The 17,685-nt window shown below is 39.3% G+C and overlaps 1 protein-coding gene across 2 annotated transcripts in view; it reads left to right on the plus strand.

Annotated features, from left to right (window-relative positions):
• Positions 1–3,441: 3,441 nt before the first annotated feature.
• The window catches only part of trdc (T-cell receptor delta constant), a 134,251-nt gene continuing 120,007 nt past the window's right edge, over positions 3,442–17,685 (plus strand). Inside the window, exons 1-4 of one of the 2 annotated variants that reach the window (XM_080440611.1) lie at positions 3,442–3,550; positions 5,862–6,125; positions 7,382–7,447; positions 8,405–9,074. In XM_080440611.1, coding sequence (XP_080296737.1) covers positions 3,463–3,550; positions 5,862–6,125; positions 7,382–7,447; positions 8,405–8,511 — 525 coding nt within the window. In that variant the 5' untranslated portion in view covers positions 3,442–3,462 and the 3' untranslated portion in view covers positions 8,512–9,074. Of the gene's footprint in view, positions 3,551–5,861; positions 6,126–7,381; positions 7,448–8,404; positions 9,075–17,685 lie in introns of those variants that run through there. The other variant, XM_080440610.1, reaches the window with a different exon arrangement.

The following is a 17,685-nucleotide window of genomic DNA, read 5'->3' on the forward strand; positions in this document are numbered from 1 at the left end:
CAGTTTGACATAGTTTGAGCAATTTCTGCTGTGCAGTACAGTCCTTGTTTAAGTTCATTGCCTTCACCTGTTGTTCTGCTGTGCGCAACAGGGCATATCTCCGCCAGGCCAGGTTTACCTACCCAGGCCATGAAATTCATAGGCAGTCATCGTAGCCAATTAGAATGAAATATGCTAAAACTGACTCATGTACTGATACAGAACCGTCGCTGTTGGGTGGAAACCTTGTATGTTCCTTTTTTTTATTATTATTTAAAAACTGGTGAAAATAGCCAATCTACAAGCTTCAATTATTAATAATTAAGAAATATTATATTTTAAATAGTGCAAAATCAACTAAAGTCATTGTTAGTGCAAGTTCAATCACATTTAATTTGAATGAAAATAATTTGTGGGGAAAATACATAAAATCTGTGAATCTAATGTGATTCATATGACCCCTACTTCAGTCAGTGAAGTCCAGGGCTGAATGTGACAAATATTGAGACCAATATAACTTAGTACAAATATTGGTCATTTGCCAATATGGGTTATATTACACAGATAGTTATACTATTCTTGTACTATATTAAAATAAAATCATCCTTAACCTTCAAATTAAATTCATTATGTCCGTGGACTTTAAAAAAATGCCCTGGCATTTGGCCTTTGTGCCCTAGAAAATGACAAAAGGCCAAGTGGCCTTGCCCCTGGCCTAAAATGATGAAATTCCAGGCCTGGTCACAATGCGTCATGGGACGCATTGTGAGCTTGTAGATCTGCTTTTAAAAAATATATATATATAACTACTGTAGCCGGGTTATTATGACGTTTACATATTGAATGACAGTGCGTTTAAATCGAATGTCTCACCAGTGTTTGAAACAATGATTCATTGCTGGGGTGTGAGACTTGGTTGGTCAATAACTTTACCATTCACATGTAATTCAGTCATTAAAGTAGCACATATCGATGTGCTATGTAATGATGGCTCCTTGTCATTAAAGGGGAGTAGTTTTCATTGTTCTGTCTGTAAGGAACATTAATGTGTAATGATGATAATGGCTCATTGGTCAATTTGGTCATTGTTGTTTGGTCTAGGTTTACCATTGAGATGTAATTAATTCAGTAAAAATAACTAAATAGCTAATTGCTCTGCCATTCATTAAAAGATGCAAAGAATGTTTTAAATGTCAAAATAAAAACAAAACAAAACTAGAAAAAGTGCTCCTCGGAGCACAGGTCTCCGCCAGGTCAGGTAGGTTATTGTTGCTTCCTGATGGCACTATAACAGGCCAATGTGAAAAGGGCGGCATTTCTTCCTCTCTAGTGGGAATGTGTGTGGAAAATTTCACGGAAATCGCATGCTGCGTTCATGATTTGAGGCATTTTGTTCCAAACTGATCTATCCTGCAAACTTTGGAAGCTAATGTTAGCAAATTAGGATGCAATATGAAATATCGGACACATCTGTCTTGATCACATGACTATAGAGATACTGTGTACTGATTTGCGTGATTTTTGGATAGAATCTGAAGGAGTAATAGCAACAAATTTGTTTTACAAAAGTCAGCCTCCTGGTGGCGCTCTAACAGGCAGATGTGAAAAATGCAGGGCAAGGGTTTTTCCTTGGCCTCTAGGGAGTGTGCAAAGTTTCCTGTGGCCTGTCATAGCCCCACCATGAGGCTGATTTGAACATTTTCTATAAAAAAAAAAAAAAAAAAAATTCTGGTCTCGGTCTCGACTCGGTCTCGCCTCCGGTCGGTCTCGGCCTCGACTCGGTCTCGCCTCCCGTCGGACTCGGTCTTGACTCGGACTCGACCCCCTCCCTGGCCTCTCGGACTCGGTCTTGACTCGGACTCGCCCCCCCCTCGGACTTGGTACTGACTTGGACTCGCTTTAGGTGGTCTCGACTACAACCCTACGAGGCAGAGCTACAGAGAGAAAGGCATGCAGGGACAGAGAGAGAGAGAGAGAGAAAGACCTGTCAACTTAATTGATTGTCCAAGCTTTTGCCGCATAGCCAATATAAATGGAACGACTTGCATCCTTCCTGACATGCATGGCCCCTCTGTGTGTGTCCATGTGTATGTACGTCTGTCCCAGGAATAACTCGGGCACCATCCTACCAATTGACTTCAAACTCGTTTGAAGTCAATTGTTTGAAGACTTCAAACTTGTTTGAAGTCACTTCCCCAGGGATGGTTTGTGCCAATCGGGAATGTCTGTATCTGTCTGTCCACGCATCTGTGGAGGACGCGCCGAATCTCTGTGTCTGTGGAGGGGTGTAGGCATCGGCTTAACGGATTGGCCGATCTTTGCATCACGTTAGTGGCGCAAACGTCACCTTTGTGTCTGTCTGTCTGTCTGTCTGTCTGTCTGTCTGTCTGTCTGTCTGTCTGTCTGTCTCCCATTTCTGCCCATGTCATCAACACAACGTCAGAAATGTTTAACGATATCAGGGATCCCAGTATCTCCATATTAGTCAATCGATCGTATGGTAGTGGATGCTGCACTGGGTAAACGTGTAGGGCATGAATTCCCAACCTGCTTCGTTATCTACCTGCATCATTCCCAAGTAGGGTTACCGCACTATGCACTGAACACAACAGGTACAGCGGATATTGCACAATCAGGTGGGGCATGCTTTCCTAACCTGCCTTGATTCCGAACTACATCATTCCCGACTTGCATGGGGAATATATCGGGAGTTCAAGATCAAAGTAATCAATGGAAAATACATTTTGATTGCATGATTTATGGCTCTGGAGTTATAGGCTAAAACATATAGCCTGGTATAGCACCACCATGAGGAAGATATGAAACAGTTGGTGTGAACTTCACACCAAATCTGTCAAGTGTCTTTCCTTTGGTGCTGATTGGTCTAGTAGTTTGTGTGTTGAGTGATGGGCAGGCAGGCAGGCAGGCAGGCAGACAGACAGACAGACAGACAGACAGACAGACAGACAGACAGACAGACAGACAGACAGACAGACAGACAGACAGACAGACACACAGACAGACAGACAGACAGACAGACAGACAGACAGACACAGACAGACAGACAGACAGACAGACAGACAGACAGACAGACAGACAGACAGACAGACAGACAGACAGACAGACAGACAGACAGACAGACAGACAGACAGACAGACAGACAGACAGACAGGATAACGGCCGCTCTGGCCTGGTCGGAGATGAACATGTCTGTTGTTAAGACACCAACTCTAACACAAACATGAAACATTGTGACATTGAAGATCATTATGTAAAACGTTACTCTATTAGAGATGTTGTAAATCAACCTTTGTCCATAAATCTAATCATAACACATCATTCATATGGCTCAGAGTTAGTTCTGTCTCCTCCCCTTCAACAAACTGTAATGTGGCTTAATGGTGAAATACCACAAACCGTCATCAGATGTTATCAGATGTTTGTATGTGTCTCCATTGAAGAAACAGTTCATTAGTTCTTGTCATGAAAGATTTCACAGTGTTAGATATGGGATATAAGTATCAAACGTTAACCTTCGGCAAACCCATTGCTCTCACCGTTCTGCCAACTGGTAAGTCAATAATGTATCTAATTACCACTATTTGTTAGTTTAAGCGCCAAAAGAGGTAGTTTTTTTTGTTTCTGGTTTATTAGCTGTGAAGGAAACAAAACATTGATAAATGTAGAAAACAGATCACTTAACTGCAGTGTACTGTTGTTTAACCCATTAAAGCCGGGAACGCATCGCCGTCATTTTAGACCTGGCTATTCAAAAATAGCAGATCTACAAGCTCATAGCTCATGAGCTTGTAGATCTGCTATTTTTTGGTGGGAAAAAAGTGTGCAAATCGTTTAATATATACATACATTTTAACTCAAATCTTTGCTTCTGGGGGGTCCCTGAAACAAAATATTTTTAGATGGGGTTCCGAGGCCAAATACATATCATTTTGGGGGTCCTTGACACGAACATAAGTTTTGTTAAAAAAAACTGTAAGGATTTAGAAGACATTTGTAGAATCCCCCATAAGTAAAGATTTGAGTTAAAAATGTTCGCTTTAAAAAATATATATATTCAAAGATCTTCACGATTAAAAAAAGAAAATAGCAGATCTACAAGCTCATAGTGCGGCACTCAGTGCCGCACTATGAGCTTGTAGATCTGCTATTTTTTTAATAGCCCAAATAAATCTAAAAATGACACACAGTATGCGTTCCCGGTCGTAATGGGCTAATGTTGCTGCTGAAGCTTGATGTTTGAAAAGTTAATGACAGAAAACTTGCACTACAGGACTTCTGTACAGATACAATAGTAAGAGAATTCTGTCTAGTAAGAGTAAAATAATGTATCAATAGTTTAAATTATTGAACATGTTCTATAACTTATTATTTTATTTTACTATCTGCACAGTGTAACTACTGAGTAACTATTTACAATGCAGGCATTTGAACTGTAAATTGTACTGAGTACAGTGTAATTACTTAGTAATGTGACGTGACATTCATGGCCACTTTGTGGTTGTTTTCATTCATTTTGTGTCTTTATCGATTTAGTTTGTTTGTCATATTCAGAATCTCAAGGTGACATCCGGGGTAAATTAATTAATTAATTAATGGAAAAAATAACATTGGGGTGAAATACAGTAGAGCAGGGGAGGGCAACTTTGATGATGGAGAGGGCCACTATATCTCCACACTTACTCCAGAGGGCCACATTGCATATACTGTCGGGCCATTCTATGTCACAGAAAAGTAGCAAAAATAGCCGATCTACAAGCTCAAAACGCGTCGCAGTGCAACGCGTTTTGAGCTTGTAGATATGCAATTTTTGCAATTTTTTTATTGGAATCCTGATAGTTCTTTTGCTATTTTTTTATTGGAATCCTGAAAAGTAAAATTTTTAGTTAATTTCAAATGCATTTAGTATTTTTTTTTTTTGTAATTCCGATATTAACCTGCGGGCCGCATTAAGTGAAGGTGGGGGCCCCCGGGTCGCCAGTTGCCCATGTATGCTGTAGAGAGACGTTGTTTTTCCACATGCTAATGTCAAACAGTGTATGTCAAAACTATAGATAGACAGACCATTACCGATTCCCGAGGGAGAAGGTTGTCCTTGCATTGTTATAGTGGGAAACTGGGCATGGTGAAAAAACTAATAGTACAGGACAGATAGAGGTACGAGTAGAGATATACAACTGAGGTACAACTGAGATAATAAAAATAATGTATTAAATATATATATATATATATATATATATATATATATATATATATATATATATATATATATATATATATATATATATATATATATATATATTGTCCTTGCATTGTTCTGGTGACTATTTCCAATTGACAGTACTTTTACTTCTATTCCACTACATCTCAGAGGCAAATATTATACTTTTACTCCACTACAATTATTTGAAAACTTTAGATACTAGTTAATTTGTAGATTTTGATTATTATTACAAAACATACATTCAGCCCTATATACATTTCGGCCATTTGAAAATAGCCAATCTACAAGCTCACAATGCGTCGCAATGCGACGCATTGTGAGCTTGTAGATCGGCTATTTTCAAAAGATTTTTATACATTTGAAAACTTGAAATGGGGCATTCTGCATTATGAGTACTTTCACTTTTGGTACTTTAAGTACATTTTGCTACCAATACTTTTACTCAAGTACATTTTAAATTCCGGACCTTTACTTGTAACAGTATTTCTACATCAGTAAAACATTTGAGTACTTTTTCCACCACTGGCCCTTGGCGCTGAAGCTATGAGTGTGACACTACTTTTACCTCTTCACTGAACTATGAAAAAAAAAATCTAATAACACCATCAATATACTGTTCTTAATTTTTCTCCTTCTGTAGATGAATCTGCTGTCCGCCCCGCTGTGTCCATCCTACGGGCTGGTCCAGGATCAGCCTCAGATGCTCCACAGGTGTGTCTCGCTGCAGGCTTCTATCCTAACCTGGGTCACATGGTTCTGACATTAAACAACTACAGTCTGCTGTCTGTCAAAACAACCAACTCTGTTCTGTCTGCTGTCACCAAACGTTACTTCTTTACTGGATATTCCAAAGACAACATCACCTCATGTCACTTCAATGGAACAGACACTGAGGAATCAACAGGTCAGTTAGCAAACCGTGTGGTAATTTAAATTTAAGAAATGTCAACATGCCCAGAAGGTCTTCTAATGGTTCTAACTTACCAAAAGATATATATATATTTTTTCAGATTTCAATTTAAAATGTATATTGATAATAATAATTATTGTAATAATAATCATAATAATAATTGCAAAGGTTATTAAATTGGTATTTCACTTTCAAACATGTTTGGGATCATTTTAATGTCTACTCAGGCTTTTGTGAGCACCCCAGACAGTTTTTAAGTTGCCTGATTCAATATTTAGATATTTGATATTAAAGGATCTATTTTAATCTACTTAAATTTTTTTTTTAAATATTTAATATTACATTGTTTATGTCCCTCAACGTTTTTCAAAAGGTTTGAGCCTAAATCAAGGCTCAGATATACTCATTCCAACTAACTTCTCTCTGGCTTATAAAGCACTTTCACCTGCAATACCACATTGTCCTGTTTGGCACGGGGCGCTATTGAGCCAGTTTGAATCCATGTTATCTCCTGGTTCTGTGTGGAAAAACAACAACAAAAAAAATAAAAATAAAATTAGTTGGAACAGAAAAAACGGGAAGGATTGTACCGACCGTGACGTCACGTTCGGGTGAAAATCAGTTTTGTCTGTTTTGAGACCAATTTACAGAAAACCCCACTTTGAAAGCCTGAGTGTTCAAACTGGGGTGTTTTGGGGGATAGAAGAGAGGTAGGGGAGACCAAAAACACACAAAAAAGAAGGAAAAGTTAAAATTCATGGTGTAGTCCCTTTAATTTTATTCCTATACAAATCCATTGCATCTTCAAACTCTGTGTTGGACTCATTGAATTCACCCGTCCTTGGTTCTGGTGACTGATATTGTCCTTCTAATGCGTGAGGAGACCGTGTTTTTTCAATAATCTTTTTAATATATTTTTTTCAAAATTTGGGGTGACATTTTTAAATAATAACATAAAAATAATAAATGAAAAAAGTAATTAAAAAAAGACGGTCTCCTCACATATTAGAAGGACAATATCAGTCACCAGGACCAAGGACGGGTGTTTTCGATGAATCTATCATAGTTAAAATGGAGTTTAAAAATACAATGGGTTTGTTTAGGAAGGGGGCGTGTCTGATAAAATGAATGATACATATTGAAATACTGGGGTGCTCACAAAAGACTGAATAGACATTAAAATGACCCCAAACATGTTTGAAAGTGAAATATGCCTTTAATATGAAATACATTTATTTCATGTTGTGTAGCTACCAGTCCAGCTCCTGTTACAACCAACAAACCAGAATCTATCCCTCTTGTCACCATGGAAATTGGTGAGTAGATATTTATTTACAGATGGTTCTGGTCGTAAATATGTGCATATTTAAAGGTAATATTGGTTTGTTGGGCAGTATTCTCTAATCATGTATTCAAGAATCACAGTAATATTGTCGGGTCGCTATGTATATAGATTCACCCCAGCATTGAATTAGAGTTTATATAACAGGTCATATGACTCTTAACTTTCCTCTTCTACCCCAGATTTGAACCCAGATTCCTGCGCAAGTGCTGACATTTTTACCATTGAGCTAATAAAGCCTGTCTGCTTGCTCAGGGGATAAATTGAATCTTGACCATCAGGTCAAAATTCGTGTCAGATCCTGTGTCTATAGTGAGACATGACCTTTGACACAATCTAAATGTCTCAATAGAAGAGCAGGGAGACAGAAAAGTGATATTGTGTTAACATACTCTACCATACAGATTGGACACAATTACATTTTATTCATTAAACAAGTTACATAGTGCCGCTTTATTATCTTATATGCCACAATTTAATCACCCGTGTCAGGTTTCACTTTTTCATGACTCATGTGTTGATTTGTTCCTTTTTTACTATTTACAGAAATCATTAGAAAATAAAAAAGTATGTCCAGAATGATATCGAAGGTTGTACTGTATGTAACCATGGTTAATTGGAGGGATATATCATATTGGAGTGATCCAATACAGCGCTACATAACTAGTAGTGCCAGAATTTAAGGTTATCCCTTTTATTCGTATTCATCTTGAGTTGGTTCTTACTCTTTCCTGTATCACTCCCGTGTTTTATTCTTACTGCCATTGATGCTATGACACCTGCATTAATGACCTTACCGTACCACTTTATTTTTTAGTAGCTGTTGTTTTAGATCAGTGTTGAAAATCTTCTCTTAGAAAACAAAAGTATAATAAATGAAAACATGTGTTGAACTTGAAAGTGTATTTAAAATGTTATATTTCCTCTGCAGGCCCTATGAAGCTGAACTTCTACCTGCTGCTGACTGATGCTGTCAGACTGGTTTTTATTAAAACTCTGGTTTTCACTACAATGTTCACCATTACAGCTCTGATCTGATCTGAATGGGGTTTATTTAAACTGTGGTTTTCAGTGGTCTAAAGTAACTAAGTACATGTACTCAAGTACTGTACTTAAGTACAGTTTTGAGGTATTCTTACTTTACTGGAGTATTTCACATTTGCTATACTTTTACTTTTACTCCACTACATTTCAGAGACAAATATTGTACTTTTGCTCAACTACAATTATTTGAAAACATTAGTTACTAGTTACTTTGTAGATTTTGATTATTATTACAAAACATAGGCTATATTAACCACTTCAGCCTTATTTAAACTTAGATAGCCGATTGATAGCCGATCAACAAGCTCACAACGTGCCACAATGTGACGCGTTGTGAGCTTGTAGGTCTGCTATTTTCAAGCAATTTTTTATACATTTTTGACATAGATAACCTGTGAAACGGGGCATTCTGCATAATGACTACTTTTACTTTTGGTACTTTACATTTTTTATGCCAATACTTTCGTACTTGTACTGAAGCAAGTTTTGATTACCAGACTTTTACTTGTAACAGAGTGTTTCTAGTAAAAAAAAATGGGTACTTTTACTGGTTTTAAGGTTCACCATCACAGTGATCTGATCAGCTCATCTGCACACTGTGTGAACAATGACTTCAAGCTATAATGTCCTGTCTAGATATGTTGCTGGTAAAAGAAACATCTAGATTGTCACAGGTTATCTGTTTATGCATATTCATATATTTTATACATACTTCTTTATATATATTTGTATGCATACTTTTTATATGTTCATGTTTTTATGCATAATTAAAACATTCTCACCATGCATTATCCATAACAAGAGCACTGTGTATATGGATTGTATTCATAATATAATCTCTCTCCGTGTGTTCTACAATGCTAAGATTTAAACTAATGTTTGATTGTTTGATTGAAGACTTGTTTTCTGTTTATTGACAAACTAAAACTGTGTTAATTGTTTTATTCAACACTGTGCAGTTATATCACCATTGTTGAGGTGGTTTCACCATAGGCTGACTTCCAAGCAGTCTGTGGTGGTTGTCATGCTCAGGATGAGAGCTGACAGGCGGATTATGGAGCAGTGCAGACAGTGGGTGTGTGTTTGTGGTGCTTCTAAAACCTCCACGTGGTGCCTGGTGGTGGTTTACCCTGACTGAGAAACAAACTGTCATGATAGACTATTTGTGTGTGTGTGTGTGTGTGTGTGTGTGTGTGTGTGTGTGTGTGTGTGTGTGTGTGTGTGTGTGTGTGTGTGTGTGTGTGCGTGGGCGGGCGCGCGCGCGCGTGTGTGTGTGTGTGTGTGTTTATGAAGCACTGAATGGTTTAAAATGGTTTCTAAAGTATTGAATGGTTTAAAATATTACTGTTGGTTTATAAAGCACCAATCTGGGAACCCATCGCCAACTGAAAATGAAAAACAGCGCCCTCTGCTGTTTGTTCTATGTCTGTTGGCTCTGGGCGGACGATAACGTAACACCAGAGCACAAGGAAACCGGTGTTTGTGATGCGCCTTCAGCGCATCACTTCCGGTTGGTGCGACTATGTTTTCATTCTCACTAACAATATTTCTACACGGAACACTAACACCACTTCTCCCAGAGAACATGGATCGTTTTGGTTATAAGCCCACTTGTTTCTATGATGAAAGAGTAAGTTAAAATGTGAATATATTTCCGTGGTTTTGTCTGCTCCGCGGACGATATTGTTAAATTAGTTTCGGTTTGTTTCGAGGGGGAAAGATCGACGGACATGTGAATCCCGCCCACTACATGTGATTGGGTAAAGCGCGGCCTACTTCCTGATCTGAATGCGCACTCGTTATGACGAACCTCCCCGACAGATTCCAACGCAGTGCAGAAGCTGTTCTTGAGAGATTAATAAAGCACTGACTGGTTTAGGGCCACATTTTTGATTGTGTGTGTGTGACATCATGAACCATCCAGACCTCTCAGATCATCTGAGAAAGGTTTGCTTTCTGTCCCTAGAATCAGAACTAAACATGGAGAAGCAGCGTTCAGTTTTTATGCTCCACATATCTGGATCAAACTCCCAGAAAAACTCAGGCCTGGTTCAACTCTCAGTTCTTTTAAATGAAAGCTGAATTTTTTTAACCCTAACCCTTTTATTGAGACTTTAAAATCATAATTCAGTGCTGTAAATCTACTCTTTAGTTTTTCTGTTCATACGTATTTTTTTTTTACATTTTAACATTCTTTCATAATGTGTTTATTTTGTTGTCTAATCTTGCTGTCTTGATTTCTAAATGCTTAATGTTTCAGGTAAAGCACATTGAATTGTTGAAATGTGCTGCACAAATAACGTTGCCTTGCCAAAGGGCCACTACAGCCCCACTACACTTCCACACCGGCACCCTCACTGACCTCCACACCCACCCCTCATGCTCCACTAGGGTGCACCGGCCCGAGGTGCACCCTAGTCCTGCTACACTCCTCCACTCCCCTCAGGGGGACCCTTCAGAAGTACCGAGCGACCTCACTCCAGGTGACCTTGATTCCTGAGGCATTTGACATTGTGGAGCAGTATCTCATAGTATTCAAGGCATTTAAATAAACTAATAAAGCTACTTTTTAATTGACATGCACCCAGCGATATGTGTGGCTGTTTTTCCGCCAAGGAGTGGTTATAATGCAAAGCAAAATGCTTGCAATCGATTCAGAATCATAAAAAAAAGAAGACGAAATGGCTACTTAAGGCAGAATTAGGGATGGGTATCGTTAGGATTTTTACGAGTCAGATTCCATTCCGGTTCTGCTTATCGATTCCGGTTCCTAACAGTTCCCTATTTCAGTTCCAAAATAGTAAAAAATATGAGGTAAAATGTTTAACAAAAGTTACTTTATTATTTTAAGCCTTAGTCAATTTAAGACATTTAATGAATAGAGTAACATCCTCTCCTTTATTCCAACAGTTGATCCAACCATTTGTGGGTAATACACAGCTGCATGTTTTCTTTTTTCTCCTTTTTTTCTTACTACTGACAATGACAATAACAAATATAAAACCTTGTCTGAGACCCTGAGCAGCATTGAGGCCAAATACTGTATCTACTGTTAACTGAATTCAGTGCAAAACAGAAAATAATCTTAACCTTAAGTAAATAATCCAAGAAATAAAACAAAGTGCATTCAGTAGCTGTTATATTCAAATAAACATCCATGAGAAATAAACTGAGAAATAAATACTCTGTTACAAGTAGAAGTCTGGAATAAAAAAATCACTTGAGTAAAAGTACAAAAGTATTGCCATCAACATGTACTTAAAGTACCAAAAGTAGAAAGTATTCATTATGCAGAATGTCCCATTTCACAAGTTTTCAAAAGTATAAAACACCTTTTGAAAATAGCCAATCTACAAGCTCACAATGCAGGCATTGTGAGCTTGTAGATCGGCTATTTTCAAATGGCCGAAATGTATATAGGGCTTAAGTGGTTAATGATTTTTTTGTAATAATAATTTAAATCTACAAATTAACTAGTAGGCTAACTCAAGTTTTCAAATAATTGTAGTGGAGTAAAAGTACAATATTTGCCTCTGCATCTACAGTACTTGAGTAAATGTACTTAGTTACTTTACACCACTGATTGTTTATGATGGAAATAGACAACGTTTCTTTAACCACAAACGTTGTGACCACTCGGTGAGACGGTGACACTCCTCCGTTTTTTCTATTGTCAGCTTTTTCTTTTTCGTCAATGTAAACGGGTCTCAGTGTCATGTTACGTCTCTCTGTGTCGGTCTCTACTGGGGCTGCTGGGGAGGTGCTACCGTGCTAATGTTGCTAGTGCTACTAGTAGCAGTGGCACTAGCTGGTGTTGACTGGCTGGTCACCAGAGATTTCGACCCAGGACAATTCGCCCAGCCGCGAATTTGAGTCAGCTCGACCCAAATTTACCGGGTCGAATTATCTGTGTAACCCCTAGAGGGTAGTAGAGTACAAGGTGACGGTGGTGAGGTCCTGAAGGTACAAGTTGACGGTGAGGTCCTGAGTATATTTAAGAGTAAATATTGTAAGCATGCTCCCCCAGTTGCATACTTTTTTTTAAATAAGTTTTTTTGTAAACCTTCTTTTCTAAATGAAATAATAATGTATGCCTTACAGGAGTGTGCTGCGTTTGTGTAACGCAGTCCCCACCAATATTATTTACGATTCTGTGCCTATCGGTACATAACTCGGACGGCGCTTAGTCGAATAGGAGACCATCGGCCGGTCGTCGCGGGCACTCGCGCCTGGAGGCGCTCGGGCGCGACTCCTTGGCCTCAAGGTCTGCTGATTCGGCGCGCCTCCGTCATGGTCCAAAACTATACTTTATCTCAATGGCTGTGCTTGAAAGCCTTTGGGCTTGTTTCACCCTGACAGACAAATAATAATTGTTTGGTAAATCAATGTACATATTATTATTACGTCTCTGTCTCTCTCTCTCTCTCTGTCTCTCTCTCTCGCGGTCCGGGTCGAAATGTCAGGTCCAAGCGGGTCGAAAGCGGGTCGAATGGTCCGGGTCGAATCGTCCTGGGTCGAAATCTCTGGTGACCGACTGGCTAGCCCCAGTGTGTGTCTGAGCCACGGGTGTTTTGGTCGGAGACCGAAGCACATCAAACACTGTCTGTACACTCTTTCATGCTGCAGTAAATGTTTCGACATACCAGACGTGCAACCTGTCTTGGCGGTTATCAACTTTCCACAATCGTTGCACTTTCCCATTTCATTGGGTTCTCTTTTGTAGTGAAGCCACACTTTGGAGCGTTTGCCACAGTCCATATTGTTGTTCGAGTCGCTCGCATCTCACGCTGCGGTGCGGTGTGTGTGTGTGTGAGTGTGGGTGCGTGCAGTGTAAATACGTCATGTAGTCACATGGTCAAGTTAGACAGGTCCTGACAGATAGTCAAATACATCTTTGAAGATATATATACCTTTGTTTGAACGGTTATTTGCGCGTCTAGGGGGGAAAAAAAGAAGAAAAAAAGGAAAAACATAGCGCGTCCAGGAACTGATATGCAGAACCGAAATGTAATTATTTGTATGGGTACCCGGTACCCACCATTTCTATATTGGTTCCTACTTGGAACCAAATTTCGGTACCCAACCCAAGGCAGAATTACACATTTTCACTTTTTTCCGAAGATCAGCAGTTGTCACATGGGTTCCCCTAGGAGGTTGGTGCCTTGAATGGTGCGTGAATGTAATGCATATTAAGGTGCTTTGAATAAAGCCGCTGTACACCAAATTGCTGAAGACATTTCATGGTAACAAAGGTGTTGATTTGACAGATTTCTGCTAATATTCCCGGACATACACACACACACACACACACACACACACACACACACACACACACACACACACACACACGCACAGCGGTCATACAGTACATTTTCTAATCAAGTTTGCTGTAGTTTCCTGGAAACAGGAGGTGGTTGAGCCACTCTTTGATTGACAGGTTATTAATGTCATGTAGGAGGAAGTGTTCATATTTTCTCACACAGTGTGTGTGCTTTGAAGCTTGTTGTTGTTGCAGAGTGTGGTCGCCAACCGCTGCAGGTGTCACCTCATGTCACTGTCACCTCATAACACACAATTAGACACACATAAACATTTCAACACAGTGGGTGCTGGGTTCGGTGTTAAGTAGTAGAACCTACACACTGGAGCCTAAATTCAGACTTGTTTTATTAATGCAAAACAACATTTCAATACTTGGTGGATCTTTGTTAGGTCATGACCTGACAACACATTAACCAAATAGTTAGCATGAGTATTAATAATGTATTAGTTCGGTATTATACATTATCAAGTACTTATTAGCTCCTCATTTGATATGCCTTATTTTACACACTATTTTGAACAAGCGACCACCTCGCCCCTGTCCATTGAGTTCAGACAGGTGGCACCATCTTGGGAGGTTTTCAGCTATTAATTTCAATGGTGTGACGTCACGTTCTCTTTCTAAATAAGTTAGGCTATAGGAGGTTTACTAATGAGGCTTTAAGAGAAGCTCTGTGTTGTGTTGTGTTGTGTTGTGTTGTGTTGTGTTGTGTTGTGTTGTGTTGTGTTGTGTTGTGTTGTGTTGTGTTGTGTTTCTGACACAATGGAAACATTCAGAACAGCTTCAACTAAGCTGTCAATCACAATGATGATGAGTGTTATGTCTTTGCCCCAGTGCATGATGGGAGATCTGAGGTCATGTCAGAAACCTCACAAACATTTCAGTCTTAGTACCCAGCCACACGTCTACTCTGCTGCAAAATGCCTCTACTGCCTTCCACGGTTTATTTTGTCTCACAGTATTTAGTTGAGTGGTTGATCAAGGTCAATTAAACTCCAGATTTAAACGTTACTGTACATCATTAAGGTTAATGTGTCTGTTTCTCTCCAGCAGTGGTTGTCATGGCAGCAGATCTGCTTCAGCACCATGGGTGTCACTGACCAGCAGAGGTGGTGGAGCGGTTTCTATGTCACTGTCACCTCATAACACACAATTAGACACACATAAACATTTCAACACAGTGGGTGCTGGGTTCGGTGTTAAGTAGTAGAACCTACACACTGGAGCCTAAATTCAGACTTGTTTTATTAATGCAAAACAACATTTCAATACTTGGTGGATCTTTGTTAGGTCATGACCTGACAACACATTAACCAAATAGTTAGCATGAGTATTAATAATGTATTAGTTCGGTATTATACATTATCAAGTACTTATTAGCTCCTCATTTGATATGCCTTATTTTACACACTATTTTGAACAAGCGACCACCTCGCCCCTGTCCATTGAGTTCAGACAGGTGGCACCATCTTGGGAGGTTTTCAGCTATTAATTTCAATGGTGTGACGTCACGTTCTCTTTCTAAATAAGTTAGGCTATAGGAGGTTTACTAATGAGGCTTTAAGAGAAGCTCTGTGTTGTGTTGTGTTGTGTTGTGTTGTGTTGTGTTGTGTTGTGTTGTGTTGTGTTGTGTTGTGTTGTGTTGTGTTGTGTTTCTGACACAATGGAAACATTCAGAACAGCTTCAACTAAGCTGTCAATCACAATGATGATGAGTGTTATGTCTTTGCCCCAGTGCATGATGGGAGATCTGAGGTCATGTCAGAAACCTCACAAACATTTCAGTCTTAGTACCCAGCCACACGTCTACTCTGCTGCAAAATGCCTCTACTGCCTTCCACGGTTTATTTTGTCTCACAGTATTTAGTTGAGTGGTTGATCAAGGTCAATTAAACTCCAGATTTAAACGTTACTGTACATCATTAAGGTTAATGTGTCTGTTTCTCTCCAGCAGTGGTTGTCATGGCAGCAGATCTGCTTCAGCACCATGGGTGTCACTGACCAGCAGAGGTGGTGGAGCGGTTTCTATCAGCTGTGGAGTAATTGAACAGTGTTCTATTTTAGTGTATTGGTACCAGAAGAGAGAGGGAGACACATTCAGATTTATTCTTACTATTGATAAGCGGAATGGTAAAGTTCATTCCAGTTACAGTAATCATCCTCTTAAAGGTGATTCCTCATCTGTAGAAAAAGACAATAAGTTTGACTTGTTGATCAAGTCAGTAAAAGTCTCCCATTCTGCCACCTACTACTGCTCCTGCAGTCGCACACAGTATTTAGTTGTTCCTCCATCCTGTACAAAAACCCTACAGTCTAGTGTTTCTGACAGGAAGTGACATCATTTGATGGGGATACAGTTATAAAACCACAACAGGTTGATGATTGACATCGCTGGAATAACAGAACTCAGCTGTATAGTTTAATCCAAATGTTCAATTAGGACTTGTACAATACTAATAAACTCTTTTTTATTATTATTAAAGTCATGGAAAAACAACAGTGTCTTGTCTGGTTGGCTAGTTATGCTCACACCTAAAATTGTGATTGAAAGGTTTTCACAGCATGGGAAAGCCTCGAAAAATACATTTAAGCAAAATGAAACATGAGAGAAAAAAAAATCTATATTGAATTTTTGCAAAAGCCGCATTCCAAGAATTGCCATTATTGACAGAGTACTGTATATAATAACAAGACAAGGGCCCTACTTTGAAGCAGGTGGATTGGCATGAGGAGTTATAGGCATTAGGAGCAATGCCCAATTCACCACAATGTACAAAAAATTGGGCATGTTTGAGGTTATGAATGACAGCTACCACCATGTGTCAAGACCGACTAAAATTAAAATGTTATTTGCAAACAAGCTTCCAGGGACCCAGCAATGATCCTCTCCACTTCTCCTCTGCACAAACAGCTCTCCAGGCTCGGCAACAGTTGACGTGAGCCGCTCAGACCACCCGTGACCGGAGCTGTCCCTGATTATTTATTTATGTTGTTTTGTCTATTGATCTAAAGCTGCAGTTCAAAACTTTAATATGCAAAACATGCATACATACAGCAGGTCATCTTTATCATCTTAATAAATACTCATGAACAAACTGCTTCACAACAACAATGTTGGTGCGACAAAGAGATTAGCTGAGACATATATTTCTATACACTTATTTAAAATCAAAAAAGCGTGGTAGAGTATTTTCTGCGGTGAGTGTCGGATGGGTAGAAGATCTTTTATCCCTGGTGGGTGGAGAAATGTGGACTCTGTCAAGGACTAGGTCCCTCCAGCAGCATCTCTACACACATAGAAAACAAATGGTGCTATATAGCACCACAACCATCCCAAAGTGCTGCCTGCGCACCATTTACTTTTTGTAAATGTTTTAAGTGTAGTCATCCCCATGATCAGTCTGTCTGATCGCTCGAGCCTGCGTGACATAAACGTCCAAGGCCCTCACTGGGCACATCTATCTATACATTTGGAAAATCTCCCGCCACACTTCCGACGCCACACTGATTTAATTGTTTCGGGATAAACACAACAACAACCTACAGAGAGCTAAGAGTAGCACAGCGTCTGACTCTCTTTCGACCAAGAAACGTAGAACTGAAACATCTCTTTAGACCTTTCTAGTTGACTCTTGCAATTCGCTACAGTTATCGAGACCATCTCGCTGTAACGAAGACTTTCACTCCCTTCACGTCATATGGGTATTTGATAGATTGGCACGATTGCCCACTGAATACTAATGCTCCCTATATGGAGTTATCCGACATATATAGTAAACTCCATGTATGGAGATAGCTAACTTATTGTGACATCAGTGAGATGTCACGAGCATCCAACGTAAACT

This window comes from Gymnoscopelus braueri (assembly GCF_963280865.1).
Source record: "Gymnoscopelus braueri genome assembly, chromosome: 10".
NCBI classification, from domain to species: Eukaryota; Metazoa; Chordata; class Actinopteri; order Myctophiformes; family Myctophidae; genus Gymnoscopelus; species Gymnoscopelus braueri.